The sequence below is a fragment of the Prionailurus bengalensis genome, chromosome B3 (genome assembly GCF_016509475.1).
Source record: "Prionailurus bengalensis isolate Pbe53 chromosome B3, Fcat_Pben_1.1_paternal_pri, whole genome shotgun sequence".
In the NCBI taxonomy this organism is placed as follows: Eukaryota; Metazoa; Chordata; class Mammalia; order Carnivora; family Felidae; genus Prionailurus; species Prionailurus bengalensis.
This window is the reverse complement of record NC_057355.1, coordinates 4328966-4346863: the sequence shown is the minus strand read 5'-3', so window position 1 is coordinate 4346863 and position 17898 is coordinate 4328966. Positions and strand designations below refer to the sequence as shown.

General features: G+C 48.0%; 1 protein-coding gene across 1 annotated transcript; it reads left to right on the top strand.

Annotated features, from left to right (window-relative positions):
• On the top strand, nt 1-17583 carry WHAMM (WASP homolog associated with actin, golgi membranes and microtubules). The gene is made up of 10 exons (XM_043554651.1): nt 1-689; nt 2274-2447; nt 3229-3379; nt 4442-4611; nt 5458-5623; nt 7749-7936; nt 9339-9425; nt 9682-9777; nt 14110-14527; nt 16780-17583. The coding sequence occupies exons 1-10, from the start codon at nt 99-101 to the stop codon at nt 17076-17078; spliced, it is 2340 nt and encodes a 779-aa protein (XP_043410586.1). The 5' UTR covers nt 1-98; the 3' UTR covers nt 17079-17583.
• Nucleotides 17584-17898: the final 315 nt, after the last annotated feature.

The window sequence follows — 17898 nt, the reverse complement described above, 5'->3', positions numbered from 1 at the left end:
CAGTTGGAGAAGAATGTCGCCGTCCGCGGCGGGCCGCGGGGGGTGCGGGAAGGCCGGGCCCGCGCGAGCCGAGCCCTTCGGCCGCTGAGCCGCCGGCCATGGAGGACGAGCAGCCCGACAGCTTGGAGGGCTGGGTGCCGGTCCGCGAGGACCTCTTCGCCGTGCCCGAGCGGCACCAGCTGCGCTTCCTCGTGGCCTGGAACGACGCGGAGGGCAAGTTCGCGGTGACCTGTCACGACCGCACGGCGCAGCGGCGGCGGCGGCGCGAGGGGAGCCGGCCCGAGCCCGAGCCCGCCGCGTCCCCCCCCAGCTGGTCGGGCCTGCTGTCGGCCGCCGGGCTCCGCGGCGCGCACCGGCAGCTGGCGGCGCTGTGGCCGCCGCTGGAGCGCTGCTTCCCGCCGCTGCCGCCCGAGCTGGACGCGCGCGCCGGCGGGGCCTGGGGCCTGGGGCTCGGGCTGTGGGCGCTGGTGTGGCCGGCGCGCGCGGGCCCCGGCGACGCGGCGCTGCAGGAGCTGTGCGCGCGGCTGGAGCGCTACCTGGGCGAGGCGGCCACCGGCTGCGGCGGCGCGGCGGTGCGCGACGCGCTCTTCCCGGCGGAGGGCGGCGCGGCCGACTGCGAGAGTCCGCGCAACTTCCGGGAGCGGGCCCTGCGCGCGCGGTGGGCCGCGGCGGGCGCGCGGCTGTGCCAGGTACGCGCCGGCCTCCTCCCTCCGCGCTGGGTTAGGGGTCGCTGCAGGGGTGCGGCCGGCGTGGGGGTGGGGGCTGTCCCGGAGCCCGGCTGCGGGGGAGCCAGCTGACGGTGGGCGGGGACCGGGCGGGGCGCGCGCAGGTGTGCAGGCGCGCGTCACCTGCAGGGGAGCAGCGAGGCTCCGGGAGCGGGCGTGCGCAGGCGGATCGGGGTTCATCCCAGGTGGGGAGCCAGCCCCCGGCCCCGTTCTCTGAGATCGCTGGCGGAGTCGGCGGTCGTATTCGGGGAATACCGAAAGCGGAACTGGGAACGTCCCTTAGTACACGGGGGAGGCGACAACACGGACTAGATGTAACCACTTGCAGGTTCTGCGAAAAGAGGGAAGAGGAATAACAGAGACCTAGTGTTTTAGAAGATCAAGGGGCCTCTAGGAGAAAGGTGGTGAAAATAACGCAGACTCGGTCAAATGGAAAGCGGGGCTGGGGGGGGGGGGGTGGGGGTGTGTGTGAGCTTTATTTATCGATTTGGAATAGCAGCAGGAGTGCTGTTTTAAGCTTGAAGGAGGTCATTTGGGAAACTGAAGAATTCATTCTTTGGCAAACTTACCGAACTTAAGGGGAGGGGGGACACGAGTTCACCAAAGGGTTTAGGAGACAATGTGGCGTGTGTATCCACAATTTACTGTGGGTGGCCAAGATTTAGTGCTCCGACCCCCTGTCCGTTCTCATTATAGGCCATTCTTAATCTGGATGATTTTTCTGTGCCTTCTCTTGAATTTTACTTAATGTCTAATTTTGAGATTGAGTCGGGGGAGGGGGAGAGAGAGAGGCGCGGGGGGGGGGGGGGGGAATCCCAAGCAGGGCTCTGGGCTGGCAGCTCAAAGTCCAATGGGGTGGGAGGGAGGGCTAAAACCCAGGAAAAGTGAGGATGTGACCTGAGCAAAATCAAGAGCCTAAGGTTAGTTTAACCGACTGAGCGGCCCCTCTGTGCATTCTTTTGCAGAAGAGGGGTGTGAGAGGAGAATTCAGTCCCATTTCAAAATCTTAATTACATCTTCTCAAGCTACATACAGAATGAACTTTTACAATTAAAATGGTTGTATAAAAGGAGTTTGTTAGTGGTGCCGACTACTGAATGATTACAGTAATGATATTCTACCGTGGATATACCATGGCTTAATTTACCCATTCTTGTTTTATTGGGCATTTTGGTTGGAGGACAATAGCTTTTTAATATTTAATTGGTATTTAAATTTTTAAAGTTTAGGACATTGGGACGCCTGGCTGGCTTAGTAGGTTGAGCTTCTGACTCTTGGTTTTGGCTCAGGTCATGATCTCATGGTTTCGTGAGTTCAAGACCTGAATTGGGCTCTGCGCTGGCAGCACAGAGCCTGCCTGGGATTCCCTCTCTCTCTCTCTCTCTCTCTCTCTGACCCTCCCCCACTGGTGTGGTCTCGGTCTCTCTCAAAAATAAATAAATAAACTTTAAAAAAAAGTTAAACTTTAGGACATTAAAGTTTCTTTAGTTTTGTTATGAGCTTATAAATACTGTCCATACTGAGCTTTATTTACATTTTGTCTTCTAGGTTCTTCAGGAGCATGATAAAGCCCACACCATGGTGGCATTAATGAAAGTCTATCGAGAGGAAGATGAAGCTTACCAGGAATTAGTTACGGTGGCAACCATGTTCTTCCAGTATTTGCTGCAGCCGTTTAGGGATATGAGAGAAGTTGCAACCTTATGTAAGCTTGATATTTTGGTATGTTTTCTTTATATTTTTATATTATCAGATTCACTATTTGTCACATGTTGTTTCTTTCATCACATTTAAGATTTCAGTCTGTGTTTGCACTTTGGGTTCACCCTTCTGTTTAGATGATAGTGGGGCTATATCAAGGTGTTATTTATTTATTAGTGTTTATTTACTTTTGAGAGAGAGAGAGAGAGACAAAGACAGAGTGCTACTGTGGGAGGGGCAGAGACAGAGACACAGAATCCAAAGCAGGCTCCAGGCTCTGAGCTGTCAGCACAGAGCCTGACGTGGGCCTCGAACCCACAGATTGCAAGATCATGACCTGAGCCAAAGTCAGATGCTTAACCAACTGAGCCACCCAGGTGCCCCACATTTATTTTATTTTTTAAACTAATCTGTACACCCAGCGTGGGGCTTGAACTCATGACCCCGTGATCAAGAATTGCATGCTCCACTGACTGAACCAGCCACGCGCCCCTAAACAATTGTGTGTTAGAGAAACATAACTTGATAGCATGCCTCTCCAGAAAATGTTATTCTAGTAATGCACATTGAAAGTAGGTTTTTCTTTTTCTTTATGCCCAAGTATCCTTTTGTCTTCCAGGTGGTTCCTAGCTTAGAGCCTTATTCATACTCAGTAAGGAATTGCTGAATGAATGAAATTGAATCAACTAAGTAGTGGTAATAAAAGTAGCTGAAATCATCCATGTGTCCAATTTCCTTTCAATTTCCTACGGCTCTACATTACTATTTTCTCTTACTGATACAGTTTTCCCTTCTTTTGTAGAAATCCTTGAATGAGGATGATCTGGGTCCTAAAAGGATAGTGGCCTTGCAGAAGGAAGCCAAAGAATGTAGCAGAAGGGCTGAAGAAGCTGTAGTCTCTATTCAGGACATCACAGTAAATTATTTTAAAGAAACAGTAAAAGCGTTAGCAGGTAACAATTTAAAATTCTAAGATGTGTGTCATTTTCATTTTGTTCAAAAAACATTTGAGTGCCTCTTGAACACCAGGCGCTGTGTTTTCTAGGAGCTGGGGATTCAGTGTAAGGAGAAGTATAGACAGACACTGCACAGTCTGGTGAGGGCAGAGAAATCCTATTTATATATTCATTCAAACACATGGAGAATGGCAGTTAACAACTGGCCACATGAAGGAGAGAAGCACGGGGCTCTGAGAGCCACCGAGAGGAACGAGGCTCCTTCACTAGGTCAGTGAAGGCCTCTGGGAAATAGCCCTTGCCCTGATATCTGGAGGGTCAGTGGGAGCGGAGAGCGCACCACAGTGAGGGAAGAGTGTTCCAGGAAAAGGAAAGGGCACTCACAGAGGTGCTCTGGCTGGAGGGAGCTTGGCAAGTGTGAGGAACGTCGAGTCTCGGGGCTGGAGCAGAGATGAGCGGGGGAACACCGTGGGAAAGAATGCGGCAGACGGCAGGGATGGGGGTGGGGGACAAGGACTTCTGTCTCATCTGTAAGTCGTTGATGATGGCTCCAGACAGGACACCGAGTGTCTCCCAGTTTAAGTTACATCCGTAAAGTGAAATGCCATGTAGCTATTAAGCATGCTTCTCTAGATCTGTTTTTTGTGAATGGTGACACTTCCACTATCTATCAAGTGAAATAAATAAAATACAAAAAGGAATGATGATCTTGTGGGGTGTTTTTATTTTTTGGTTTTGGTTCAAACTGCCTGTCTAGCCGGACAGACACAGAAACAGTCTGGAAGTATATGCACCAAAATGTAAGAAATAATCACCTCTACTAGGTGAGATTCAGGATTTATTATTTTTCTCTTTTTTTAAAATGAAGTATCTAAAGTTTTTATGTATGTTTTATTTTTGTGACAATAAAAGGTCATTAAAATAAAACAAATTTTCTTTTAAAAAGGATGTTTTGTAAGTGACGTGGGAGGCAGTAAACAAAGAATTAGCTCGGGCTACATTTTTCTCCCTTTTGGTGAGCTGTAATTATGTTTTATTTTATTAATTCCAATCCGACAGGAATGCAGAAACAAATGGAACAGGATGAGAAGAGGTTTGGCCAAGCTGCCTGGGCCACGGCAGCTCCCAGGTTAGAAAAACTCAAGTTGATGTTGGCCCAAGAGACCCTGCAGCTCATGAGGGCCAAGGAGTTGTGTTTAAATCACAAAAGAGCCGAAATTCAGGGAAAGGTAAGACAAAGATAAATGAAGCTTGGTTTAAAAAAACATACTTTTAGGGGCGCCTGGGTGGCTCAGTCGGTCTGACTCTTGGGTTTCGGCTCAGGTCATGATCTAGCAGTTTGTGGGTTCAATCCCCAGGTCAGGCCCTCTGTTGACAGGGCAGAGCCTGCTTGGGATTCTCTCTCTCTCTCTCTCTCTCTCTCTCTCTGCCCCTCGCTCCTTTGCTCTGTCTCTCTCAAAAATAAATAAACTTAAAAAAAATCTAAAGTAACAGAAAAGCACACTTTTAGGTAGTGCCTTTCTTACCAAACACGGTTAGAGCTTCCTTGCTGCACTCAACTGCACATCTTCTACTGGCTGCGAATGTAGACCGCGGGACGTTGGCAGGAGACTTCCTTTCGGTCAAGATGGTTTTGAAATACTATATTGTAGGGTGCTCCTGATAATAACACTGAGCTCGGCTCTGAAGTAGATGAGATGCTTAAATCAATCAAGCAGTGTTTCAGCATGACTTGAGGGTAATAAAAAGGTACTTTATCCCAGGATCATAGCCACTTAAATTTCTTCCTCTAATGGGAGGAGTGTGAAGCAGGAAATGCTGCAAGTGCCTCACGGCCACTTATTTTTCTCCAAAGCCTAAATATTTTCATATGTTCCAAGGGTAAGTTAAAATATTTGTAACAAACATCAAGTAAGGCATTTTTGTTTTATTACATGAAATGGAAAAAGGTTTCCTCTCTGTTAGTTGTATATTTGGTATTAAGCAAAGAATAGAATATTGCTCAAATGCGTCCAATGTTTGCTTTTAATGTGCTAGTTATTTTAACCTGCTCTTACTTTTTCCATGAAAACCAGATGGAAGATCTTCCGGAACAAGAAAAAAATACGGACGTTGTCGATGAATTAGAAATACGATATTATGAAGTCCAATTAGAACTGTATGAGGTTAAATTCGAGATATTAAAATATGAAGAAACACTGCTTATTACACAGTTGGACTCAATTAAAAGGCTTATAAGAGGTAAGATTTATACTTAAATGGGTATGTTAAAATGTTTAAATCACGCCTTCAAGAAAATACCAAGACTGTGTTACCACTTCTTACAAGTTGTCTAAAACACCGACTGAAATTTCCTGAAGTTTCCTTTCAGCATTTTCGTTTTTCGGATGATAAATTCATCATTAAACACACAGCAAAACAAAGGAAACTGTTATCACCCCAGTCCCATCATCTATAGATCCTGGCATAGCCTTGGTCATATGCTGATGTGTATGAGTAAATATCAATTTCTAAACCAAAACTATATACCCTGTAGAGTAGCCTCTTTTCATTTAATACCTAAAAACCATCTTTCCATTTGAGGAAGAAAAACATGAAAAATTTTAATGACTGCACAGCATTCCTTATGTGTACGGACCGTGATGTCGTTTTTCACTCTTGCAAACGGTAGGGTAGTGGGGAGCCTTCTTCTACACGTCTTTGCATGTAAGAGAGAGTGTTTCTTTGGCATAAATTTCCAAAGATGGAATTGCTGGGTCAAGGACAGCGCAAATTTTACATCTTGACACGTACCTGCTTACACTGTAATAGTCCTTCAGTATACATTTTTTCCTGGCCTCTATTATTTTCTGACTTCTAAATTCCATACTATACAATGGCCTTGTAGGTTGAGGTTGTGCAGAAAGACGCTCCCCGCAGCAGATTATGAAAGCACCTGTTTCCCCATACTTAACAGCATTCTTTTCAATTCTTGCCTCCCCGATAGAAGAGAATGGCGTCTTGTAGTTTTCATTTCTTTAATTGTAAGTGTAGCAGGCATGGGGCGCCTGTGGCTCAGCCAGTTAAGCTTCCGACTTAGGCTCAGGCCATGATCTCATGGTTTGTGAATTTGAGCCCCATGTCAGGCTCTGTGCTGACAGCTCCGAGCCTGGAGCCTGCTTTGGATTCTGTGTCTTCCCTCCTGTCTGCCTCCCCCCTGCTCATGCTCTGACTCTGTCTCTTAATAATAAATTAAAAAAAAAAAGTATAGTAGGCACATTTTTGTATGTGTACTGGCTGTCTGTATTTCTTTCATTAACTGCCTATCCTTGGTCTTTGCCCATTTTTCTTGGAATGTTCCCTTTCCGTACTAAGGCTATTACTCTAGTATCTGTCAAATGTTGCCAAAAACTTCTCCTTGTCATTTGCTTTCTCTTGCCTTGCAGAAATACTTAATTTTTATGAAGTCCTATCTGCTTTTGGTGAAGTCTTTCCGTGTTTGTTGTTATGCTTGGCAAAATGCTCCTCATCCCCAAATTATATCGATATTTTACTTATGTTTTCTTTTAGTATGTTTGTGAGTAAAAAAAAAAAAAAAACTCTTTGGGGTGGCTCACTGGGTTAAGCCATACCAAATCTGAACATTTAATTGAATCCTGAGTATTTAAAAAACTTTGCAGTAATTTCAGGTTATAAGCATTTTACATATTTAGGAAAAAATCCTACCGAAAGAGTTAATCCAGAAAGATGCATGCCAAATTGTTCATAATGTTTTTCTTTGGGAATGGGCTCCCCAGGGTTTGGGAAAGGAAGAAGAAAATTTCACTTTCTATTTTATTTAGTTCTGCAGAGCTAGGATTTGTCACAATTAGCGTGTATTTTTAAAAGATATGTACGTAATCACGATTAAATGTCTTTAAGGCACCTTAATGAGACACTGCTGGCAGAATGTGGGTTTCCTTTCTGGAGGGTGATCGAGTGCTAGCTGCCAAGAGCCTTGACTATTCATCTCTAAGGAAGTAATAAAAATGTACACAAAGACTTTATGTTCAGATGTTCATCACGGTGAATTTGATAATAATGGAACTTGGAATATTTCTAACGATACAGAGTGCTTCAATGAGAGAATACTGTGTTGCCATTGAAGTTCTCTTTCCATCACATGGAAAATGTCCTCTTAGCACTGTTACTGGTGTGTGTGTGTGTGTGTGTGTGTGTGTGTGTGTGTGTGTGTGTGTCTACACCCCCCCCCCCCACACGGGTGCTAACAGCAGCTCTCCCTGGGTGGCGGGGTTACAAGTCTCCCATGCTTCCCTTACACTGAAGGTATCTTCATGTGTTATTTTTTATACCAAACACGTTTTAAATGTCACCACTATGTTTCTAGATAAAGAGGGGGAAGTTGTCTATTACGACCCATGTGAGAGTGCAGAGGAACTTGAGGCCGTGGCTTGTGTGGCGGGGCTGCCTGGCGACGAGGACCTGGAGGCGGCAGAGCTGAGGCGGCAGCACCAGCGCCTGGAGCGCAAGCGGGGCAGGATCTGCGCCCGGAGGGCCTGTCTCAGGAACAGACGGGTGGGCAGCCCAGCGGCTCTCCTCTCCCCACTCAAGGATTCCTCCACTCAAGATAAGGCTCTCGACCACACAGTGATTCATTTCTTGCGTGTTTATATAGATACCAATGGCTGCAATTAAAGAAAATGTATATATATTTTTGAAAAGTATACTAAAATACTTTTTAAAAGTATACTTTTTAAAAGTATACTTTTTAAAAGTATAATCCTTTTGAAAAGGATTCTGTGTCTTTTGGGATTTAAGCATTTACCATAATCTCTAGATTTTGATCGATCTGTTCAACAATTGTTTGTTGAATACCTGTTACATACACAGGTATTTTTAAAATCACAATAGGTAGAAGCTTCTCATCATCAGCTGGAGTAAATTCTAAAATTTGTTTCTAAAATTTATTGTAAACGTTGATTGTAGGATATTAGAAATTATATTCAGCTCATTTCAATCCTTGTATTTGGTGAGTGGTTTTTTGTTTTTTTTTGTTTTTTTTTCTTAATTTTTAAAAAGTCTGTGATATGGGGTGCCTGGGTGGCTCAGTCGGTTAAGCATCCGACTCTTGATTTCGGCTCAGGTCATGATCTCACCGTTTGGAGGTTTGAGCCCCGCATCAGGCTCTGCACTGATGGTGTTGAGTCTGTTTGGGATTCTCTGTCTCTGTCCCTCCCCGGTGCTCTCTCTCTCAAAAGAAACAAAAATAAAACTTAAAAAAACAAAAACAAAAACCACCAAAAACTTCATTAATACATAAAAGGTGCACCTGAGTGGCTCAGTTGGTTGAGTGTCCGACCTTGATTTCGGCTCAGGTCATGATCCCAGGGTTGTGGGATGGAGCCCTGAGTCGGGCTCTGTGCTGAGATGGAACCTGCTTCAGATTCTTCCTCTTTGTCCCTCTCCTGCTCACACTTTCTCTAAAATTAAAAAAAAGGAAAAAAAAAAAGGTAACACACCTTAAGAATGGTTAAGTTCAGTTAAAATACAGTTTTTAGTAGAATTTTTCAGGTGTTTGTAGGTTGCATATGGTCATGTAGTTATGACTGGAAATATTATTGCAATATGAGGAGCTGAGTTTAAAATAATCACATTGAAACAGATTCTTAGGACACGTGCCATTTAAGAACGGGCGACTGCCTGTGTGTCCTCTCATTTCCACTTGGAGGATTTGCTTTTTCATCTTTCGTGGCGCTGAATCACAGCTGTGGTCCTATGAGTGGGTACCGTGGACTCCTGTAAGGCGCCCGTCAGCACATATCACAAGGCTAGCGGAGGCAGGATCCTGGAACCACAGAAACTCGTATTAACAAACGCCTTACGTGACAGCACAAATACAGTGCCTTCTTTTAAACTTCTTTGCTAGAGCCCACAGTAATATTAAAAACCATGTACGTGACTTGTATTATTCTCCCAGGATCAGTGCAAAGAGAATCATCGGCTCCGACTACAACTGGCTGCAGAAAGTATGAAACACTTTCATCAGCATCACAGTATCCAGATGGTAAGTGGCTGTAGAGAACATGGTTTATATCTGCATAATGTGACACACTGGCTTAGATCTCTAGAAACTGGGGCTCCACTGCCCCGGGCTGGCAGGTGCCAGCCTTGATCCTGGGGAGACTGCAGTCCAGTCCTGCAGCCTGGGGAGGGGACATGGGGGTGAGACCCAGGGAGGGGGTAACGTTGCATCACACACCCTGTCTTTCTCAACACTTTTAGTTTGAGAAATTTACAAATACACATTTGCTTAAATATAGAAAAGAGACAAGATAAGAGAAGAGGAGCAAAAGAAAAAAGAATGGATAAACCAGGAACGCAAGAAGACACTCCAACGATTGAGAGCATTTAAAGAGGTAAGTTCTAGGGGCGCCTGGGTGGCCCAGTCAGTTGAGCGTCTGACTTCGGCTCAGGTCGTGATCTTGCGGCTCGTGAGTTGGAGCCCCGCGTCGGGCTCTATGCTGACAATGCGGAGCCCGGATCCTGCTTCGGGTTCTTGTCTCCCTCTCTCTGCCCCTCCCCTGCTCAGCTTTGTCTCTCTGTCTCTCTCAAAAATAAACATTAAAAAATAAATAAAGGTGTAAGTTTTACAAATAATTACCCCTCACCTCCATTTTCTGGAGAAATGAAGACCGCCCATCCTAGGAGAAAAGTATAAAGTATTATGAACCGATAATTTGGAACACAAAATGTTCCTCAAATGCCATCATTTTTAGTATAGAAGTAAAAAACAAGAATATTAAAATGTTAACATTTTTGACATTGCAAGACACCAGGGTTCTTGCTCTCTCCTCCTGACCCAGTGGTGCTGACTCTGCCCACCATGCTGTTGACCAGCCAGAAAAACTGAAAACAGTTACATTGCCCTCAGCCTTTGCTTGCTTTTTCCTGACTTTATTAACATTCTGTAAAATGCAGTCAAGGAGGGGCACCTGGGTGGCTCAGTCGGTTAAGCGCCCGACTTTGCTCACGATTTTGCGGTTTGTGAACTTAAGCCCCACGTCAGGCTCACTGCTGTCAGTGCAAAACCCGCTTCGGATCCTCTGTCCCTCTCCCTCTGCCCCTCCCCTGGGTGTTCTCTCTCAAAAATAAACATTAACAAAAATTTAATGAAATGCAGCCAAGGAATCCCTGTGACCTGGTATAGTTAAGTACTCTGTTAGAAGTGTATAGGTTTAAAAACAAGTAGCTACTCATTTAAAAATAACGTTAAACTAGCTGAATATAAAACATAAATCTGTTTGCATCACACAGATCCACGTTCGTAGCTGCCCCACAAGGGAAAACGTCCCACTCCCAGACAGGACTCCGGGATAAGGTCTTGAAAGTGTGCTGTGCTACCAAGGAATGGGGCCCCTGGAGTGATAAATCATGACGCGCTGACCTCAACTTGTTTTCTGATGTGCTCATTAACCAGCGCCTAACTGCATACCAGCCCGGTGCTAGACATTTCCCGTTCTTTCTCATTTAATTCTTAACCCTGCGGCCCGCGTGATGGCACAGCGTCGCTCGGGACTGTGTGCGGCCGCTTGTCTCCTAACTCTGGAGCCGCAGAGGCCTTCTCCTGCCTGGGCAGCACATCAGAATTGCTGATGCCTCGACCCCACCTCCAGAAGGAGGGAGGGTGAGCCGGAGGGACGCTGTGTGAAACCGGGTGAAGGTAGACCGAATGGGCGCAGGACAGCTGGTTGGTCAGCTCTCGCCCGAGGGCACTGGTCAACGGAGCCTGGATGGAGGACGGATCCGGGGGTGCAAGTCCGGCTCTTTAGCCCCGAAGCATCCGATCAGGGTCAAATTTTCAAATCTGGAGGTGGGAGGGATAGACCGAAGGAAGGGGACAGAATCAGGCCACCTGCGCTTTCAATAGACTAGAAGGATGAATTTAAAAATCTAACACGTTGACCTCACACTGGTGGTGGCCTGGCACGGAACCGGTCTCCGAGGTGTGCGAGCTGAGGGTTTTTTGGCCTTTGGAGGTGTGGATTTCTCCAGAGGGTGGCAGGATGGAGTGTGCGGGCTTTAAACGTAGGGGAAAGAACCTCGAGAATGGAGCCTCTTCCAGCCTCCTAGCAGTCACTTGTGAAGAAGTTCGAGAAAAGCCCGGGACTTTTGAAGATGTACGAACAGATGAGGGGAGTCTGTTTACCAAGAAGTGCCACCCTCAAAGGGACAAAGCCAATCGGAGCACGTTTGGAAGGGGGAAAGTAGGAGAGGGGGAAGACGGGAAGTGAGTCACTTGACATGTGACGCTTGTTGAGCCCAGACAGGTTGGGCTGTTAGGAGGTAAAGGATTTGGTGCGTCTTGAGTGAGCCCTGGGGACACGGACTGCCCAGCACCGTGAGGCAGAACTCGACAGGCCAGGGTCACGGCGACATGCCGGTGCCCGGATGCCGAGGCGGGGTCCTTGGGGTTTGGGGATGGCTGGATGACCTCCCGAGTCTGGCGCAGGGTTTCCAGGATTCTGATTCTCCCGGCATATGATGACGGAAAGGCACAGTGTGGTGGCTGCATGACCAGCAGCCGCACCCGTGAGGTTTGGGGCTTATTGCCGTCGCTCTTCTGTCGTGGAAAGACTTAGAAGAATGTGGAGGAGAGGGACGCCTGGGTGTCTCAGTTGTTGATCGTCCGACTTTGGCTCAGGTCATGATCTCGTGGTTCACGAGTTCGAGCCCCACATCGGGCTCTGTGCTGGCAGCTCAGAGCCTGGAGCCCGTTCTAGGATTCTGTGTCTCCCTCTCTTTCTCTGCCCCTCCCCCGCTCATGCTCTGTCTCTCTCAAAAATAAATCAACATTAAAAAATATTTTTTTTTTAATAAAAAAGAAAAATGTGGAGGAGAAATGCAGGCACACCTTGGAGACTGTGCAGGTTCTGTCCCAGACCACCACAATGAAGCGAGTCGAATGAATGTTTTGGTTTCTCAGTGCGTATAAAACTGTGTTTATACTACAGTGTATCAAGTGTGCAGTAATAGCATTAGGTCTACAAAAAAGTACATACCTTAATTTAAAAATACTTTATTGCTAAAGAATGCCATCCGGTGAGCTTTTGGCAAGTTGTAACATCTCTGCCAGTGGAGGGTCTTGCCTCGATGCCGGTGGCTGCTGACTGATCAGGGCAGTGGCTGCAGAAGGCGGAGGCCGTGGCCATTTCTTAGAATGAGACAACAGTGAAGTTTACTGCCTTACACAGGCACAGTTTGGGCGCCCCAGAAACAACTGTAATAGTAACAGCAAAGATCACTGATCACAGATCATCACCGTAACAATGAAAAAGTTTGAAATATTGCAAGAATTGCCAAAATGTGACACAGAGACCCCAACTGAGCAAGTGCTACTGGAAAAATAGACTTGTTCGACTCAGGGTTGCCATGAGCCCTCAATTGATTAAAAAAAAAAAATGCAATTTTTGCAAAGCAAAATAAAGGGCAATATGATGCGGTATGAATTGCCCTTTTGGTGTATTACTACTAAATTTACATTAGTATTATCCCATTGTATACATGCTCTGCCAGTTTCTTTTTTCACTTAAATTACACGGAGATGTGTTCTTATTTACAGATAGATAGGTAGATCGAGTTCATTTTAATGGCTACATAGTATTAACATTTTATGTGTTTTATTGGCTAGTCAGTGCCTACATTAGGGACCACCTTCCCACCACTCAGGATTCGTTTATAAGATTATGTTTTTCTTTTTTAACATTTTTTAATGTTAAATGTTTGAGAGAGGGCGAGTTGGGGAGGGTCAGAAAGCGGGGGAGACAGAGGATCCAATGTGGGCTCTGTCCTGACAGCACAGAGCCTGATACAGGGCTTGAACCCACGAACCACCAGATCACGACCTGAGCTGAAGTTGGGATACTTAACCGACTGAGCCACCCAGGCGCCCCTAAGGTTATGTTTTTACTTATCAAACTAATACTTGAGAGACCAGAATGTTTTCTTTTTCTTCTTCTTTTTTTTAATGTTTATGTTTTGTTTTATTTTTGAGAGAGAGAGAGCATGAGCAGGGGAGGGGCTGAGAGGGAGAGAGAATCCCAAGCAGGGTCTGTGCTATCAGTGCAGAGCCTGATGCGGGGCTCGAACTCATGAACCGTGAGATCATGACCTGAGCCAAAATCAAAAGTCCCCCGCTTAACCGACTGAGCCACCCAGGTGCCCTGAGACCGGAACATTTTAAGTTCACATTTTTAAATTATAAAGTTTACTGTAAACCTAAAACTTAGAGAAAAGAAACATGTGATAACCATCACTTTGAGGTCCACTCCAGGGGAGTTTTTCAGACAGCTGTTTTACGTGGTTGTGAATTTAACACCGCGTCATCTGTATTCTTTTAGGATGTTTCACGACTTCGTACTATTTATGGTTTTTCATTGCTGCCTACTATTTTAAATAAGTTCACCATAGTTTTCTGAAGTAACTTCCTGTTGTTGCTCTTTCGAGTTTTATTGTTCATACTAACACTAGGAGCGTTTTCGTCTGCGTGTACACTGACCTGTCTTTGTCACAGAGCAAGCGGTATCTATCAAGGGATGTGGATGCTTCCTCCGTAAGAACGGCCTTCGTAGGCAGGCTGGCCATCCGGGGTGACAAGGAGCCACTCTGTGAACGAGAGCATTTGCACCAAGCGTCACCCTTCGGATGGTTCCAGTCTGTGGCCGCTTTCTGACCCCGTGTTTCCTCCCCAGAGGCGCCCGGGCGGCTCTGCGGCGACGTCGCCGTGCTCAGGGGCTGCGGCCCTGCACCTGCCAGCTGGGCTCACCCCGCAGACGGCTGCGTCCCCAGGGGAGACACCTGATGGCAGCGATGCGAAAACCTGCGAGGATCGGGACTGTTCTGGAAATACCGACCAGAGCTCTGTTCCAGCTGGTGACCAAACACGCTCCAAATCCAGTGAGGAACTGTCGCCACCGCCGCCTCCGCCGCCGCCGCCGCCACCGCCACCACCACCGCCACCGCCACCGCCGCCCCTCCCTGGTCCGTACGCAGATCGCCAGAACTCGGTCCTGAGGACTCCGGGGACGGAGGAGCCGCTTCCCCTGCGGGGCGAACCGCCTGCCGTGAGCGTGCGCCACTGCGCAGCCGTAGCCGGTCCCCGAGGCCCAGGTAACCGCTGCTGCTCCCCCCACTCGGCGCTGGTGGGGGTGGGGGGCGGGGGAAGCAATCAGTCCCCCTCCCATCAGGCTTTGTCAGCGTTCTCTCCGGTCTTAAAACTCCCCAGTGCTCGCTGCCTTTAGTGTCACTGTCTGACTGCAAAGTCAGCACAGTCCGAGTTTCACAAATGCGAACTCGCCTTGAAGAAAGCAGGTCTACACATTCCGTGGTCACGTGACTTGGGATCTCTGTTGCCGCATCACCCGTTTCAGGTTCTTAAGACTTCGGCCCCTGGAATTCTCCACGTTCCTGTTGAGTCTGTGAGTCATTTACAGAATGAAATTGTCGCGGCTTAAGTAGAATATGGGTTGGCACTGACTGCAGAGGAATATTAGAATATTCCTGGCTGTTCCACAGACTGGTGGACTGAGAAACCTTACTTAGGGAGAGCTTTCTAAAATGAAGTGGTTAAAAAAAAAAAAAAAAAAAAAGCAGCCCACGTCTTGCCTTTGCAAGTACAGTACACTGGATACACGAATTTTCTGTTTAAGGAGGGCTGAAGCTCTGACTTGCAGCTCTCGTTTGGTCTGATCCACTGACTGTTGAGACTGGCTTAAATCTGCCCAGACTCAGAACCTACGGCTTAAGGGAGGGGGAGTAACGTGTGCGCTTGTCACAAAGACTACGCCTGAGCGCCCCCACCTAGAACGCGCAAGATCTCTGCAGTAGGTGATGGGAATCGTGGGAAAAAAACGGTTCCAAACTGTGGTTCCGGTATTCTGGTTATTCGGAGTTCACGGGTCACTGTATCCAGAACCAGGTACCAGTGAAAATGTCCACACTGTTCGGAGGAGACCCAGCTGGCCCATTTCCACAGGGTCTGCAACAACGTAGTGTAGCGAAAGCAAGAGCTCACATGCCTGGGCCTGGAGTTTGGATGTGAGCAGACCTCTGTGGGGGACTCATCCCGGTTCAGGGTTAACGCACACCGTGTTGGGAGGCCCTCGACACACACACACATTGCCCCGTTTCGCTGCAAAGAATAAAAAAGTGTGAGTACCCGAAATGACCAAGTGTGAGGCTTTGTCACTCCTGGAAGGGAGCTGTGATGAGAAGTCGTGGGTTCAAATCCAGGCTGAACTAGTATTTTGTTAGAGCACGGCCTCTCGATCCTGAACCAGAAACGACTCCCGTCTTGAGGCCTCACCCGGACACCTCTACATTAGTGACCACAGTCGCGCCCCCGTCTCCAGCAGGTAGAGGTCAAAGATTTTACCCCCTCGGGGGTCTCAAGGTGCCTGAGGAGAAAATAGCTCCTCCTCACCCAGGCCTTGAAACTCTGATTGAATTTGTGTTTTGACAGCATTGTGCACCCTCAGGTAGAAGGCATACGTTCGCTCGGGTGCAGTTATCAGGTACCAGCAGAGATGCACCAGCATGGCCCCCATCAGGCTCACAGAAGCCACTGACTAAAGTCTACTTCCAGCCTTTTCCTGTGCGCAGACCTCCCCCCGTCACCGCCACAGAATGAGTCACCGCTGACTAACATCCAAGAGTGGCGAAGTCAGGGGGCGCCTGGGGGGCTCAGTCGGTTGAGCGTCCAACTTCAGCTCAGGTTGTGATCTCGTGGTCCAGGAGTTCAAGCCCCGCGTCGGGCTCCGTGCCGACAGCCAGGAGCCTGGAGCCTGCTTGGGATTCTGTGTGTGTGTCTCTCTCTGCCCCTCCCCTGCTCGTGCTCTGTCTCTGTCTCTGAAAAAATGAATACTCCTTAAAAAATTTTTTAAAAAGAGTGGTGAAATTAGAGAAATACAGCAGGTCCACTGTAGGGAAGGAACACGGAGAAGATACAACTTACCGAAACTGTGTGCAGCTCTCGTGCTTACTGGATCAGGTTATCTGCACCCTAGGTTTTCACCCCTCTTCAGGATCACACAAAAAGACAACACCTGCATCTTGTAAAACAGCCACTGGGACGAAAGGTGTGTGTGACTGTGCCTGAGTTGCTGTGACTCTGAGGGAGTGGCGGGCAGCGAGTGGCCGAAGTGAAATATTAGCGATTAAGCCACCCTGTGTTCAAACAGGGAGCTAGCGGTTGACCTTTCTCGCAGGTGCTCAAAGCATTTGTTTCACGGAATGATTATTTGCTGAAACCGCGTTATTAACCTATGTGCGACGTAACCCATAACTGGTACAAAAACGCCCTGGCGCCTTGGGGAGAGAGAGTGTGGGTTCTGACGGTCCTTGCTCTGTCCGCTCAATTTCAGGATCTATGGACGAAGTGCTGGCCTCCTTAAGGAGCCGCAGGACCCCTCTGCAGAGAACGGAGGTGACCACCTCGCCCCCTCCCCGCGCCTCGTTCAACGAGCAACTTCTGGCTGCCATAAGGCAGGGGGTCAAACTGAGGAAAGTTCACTCCGGTCTCGACCTGAGCCCCAGCAGCAAACCAACCAGTGACCTGGAGACAAGTATCAAGGCGGCACTCCAGAGAATCAAGAGAGTGTCTGCTGACTCGGAGGAGGAGGACGGTGACGAGCCGAGCCCCGGCAGCGAGTGGGACCGCTGAGCTCTCCTCCACGGCCAGCGGCACCGCCCGAGCGCTTGAATGAGACGCAGGCCCAAGGTCTGTTCTTGTAAAGGCATGTGAACAGGTGGCCCGGCCCCGTAACAGCCCCAGAGACCAGTGGGGCTTCGTGTGACGTTGCGGCCTTTCTTGAATGTTGTGGCTCCTAAAATCAGGGCGGGACGTAGAGACGTGGGGACGTGCACACACCAAACTTTTGGGATCTAAGAACCCACAGTATTAGCGGCGTAAGAGAAGAGTATTTGTTTTTCACCGAGGGTGATCTAGAATCATTCCCTTCTTCCAAAAAAAGGTGATGCTACTACGTTTAGCGGCGCTGTTGTGCTACTGACCGTGTCCTCCTGTCTGTGTGGAGCAGTGGCCTCCCCACATTTAAAGGCTTGAACGTGGGGGCGCCTGGATGGCTCAGTCGGCTGGGCGTCCGACTCTTGGTTTCGGCTCAGGTCACGATCTCAAGGTCACGGGATCAAGCCCCGTGCCGGGCTCTGTGCTGACAGCATGGAGCCTGCTTGGGATCCTCCCCCTCTCTCCGCCCCTCCCCGGCTCACGTACTTGCACACTCTCTCATAAATAAACAAAACGAGATAAAGGCTCGAATGTGAAGATGGTTTTAGCAAGAATCAGAATAAACCGCTTAATTTCAGGAATTCTTTTAAATATTTTAAATGAAATCTATTTTATGTATCCAGCACATATACAAACTTGTAATAAAGAACTATTTATAACGCATCAGTGTGATTCATGAGGAAATGAGACACTATCTGAACACAGCTGTCCCTGCCTGGCAGGGGGCGGGAGGGGG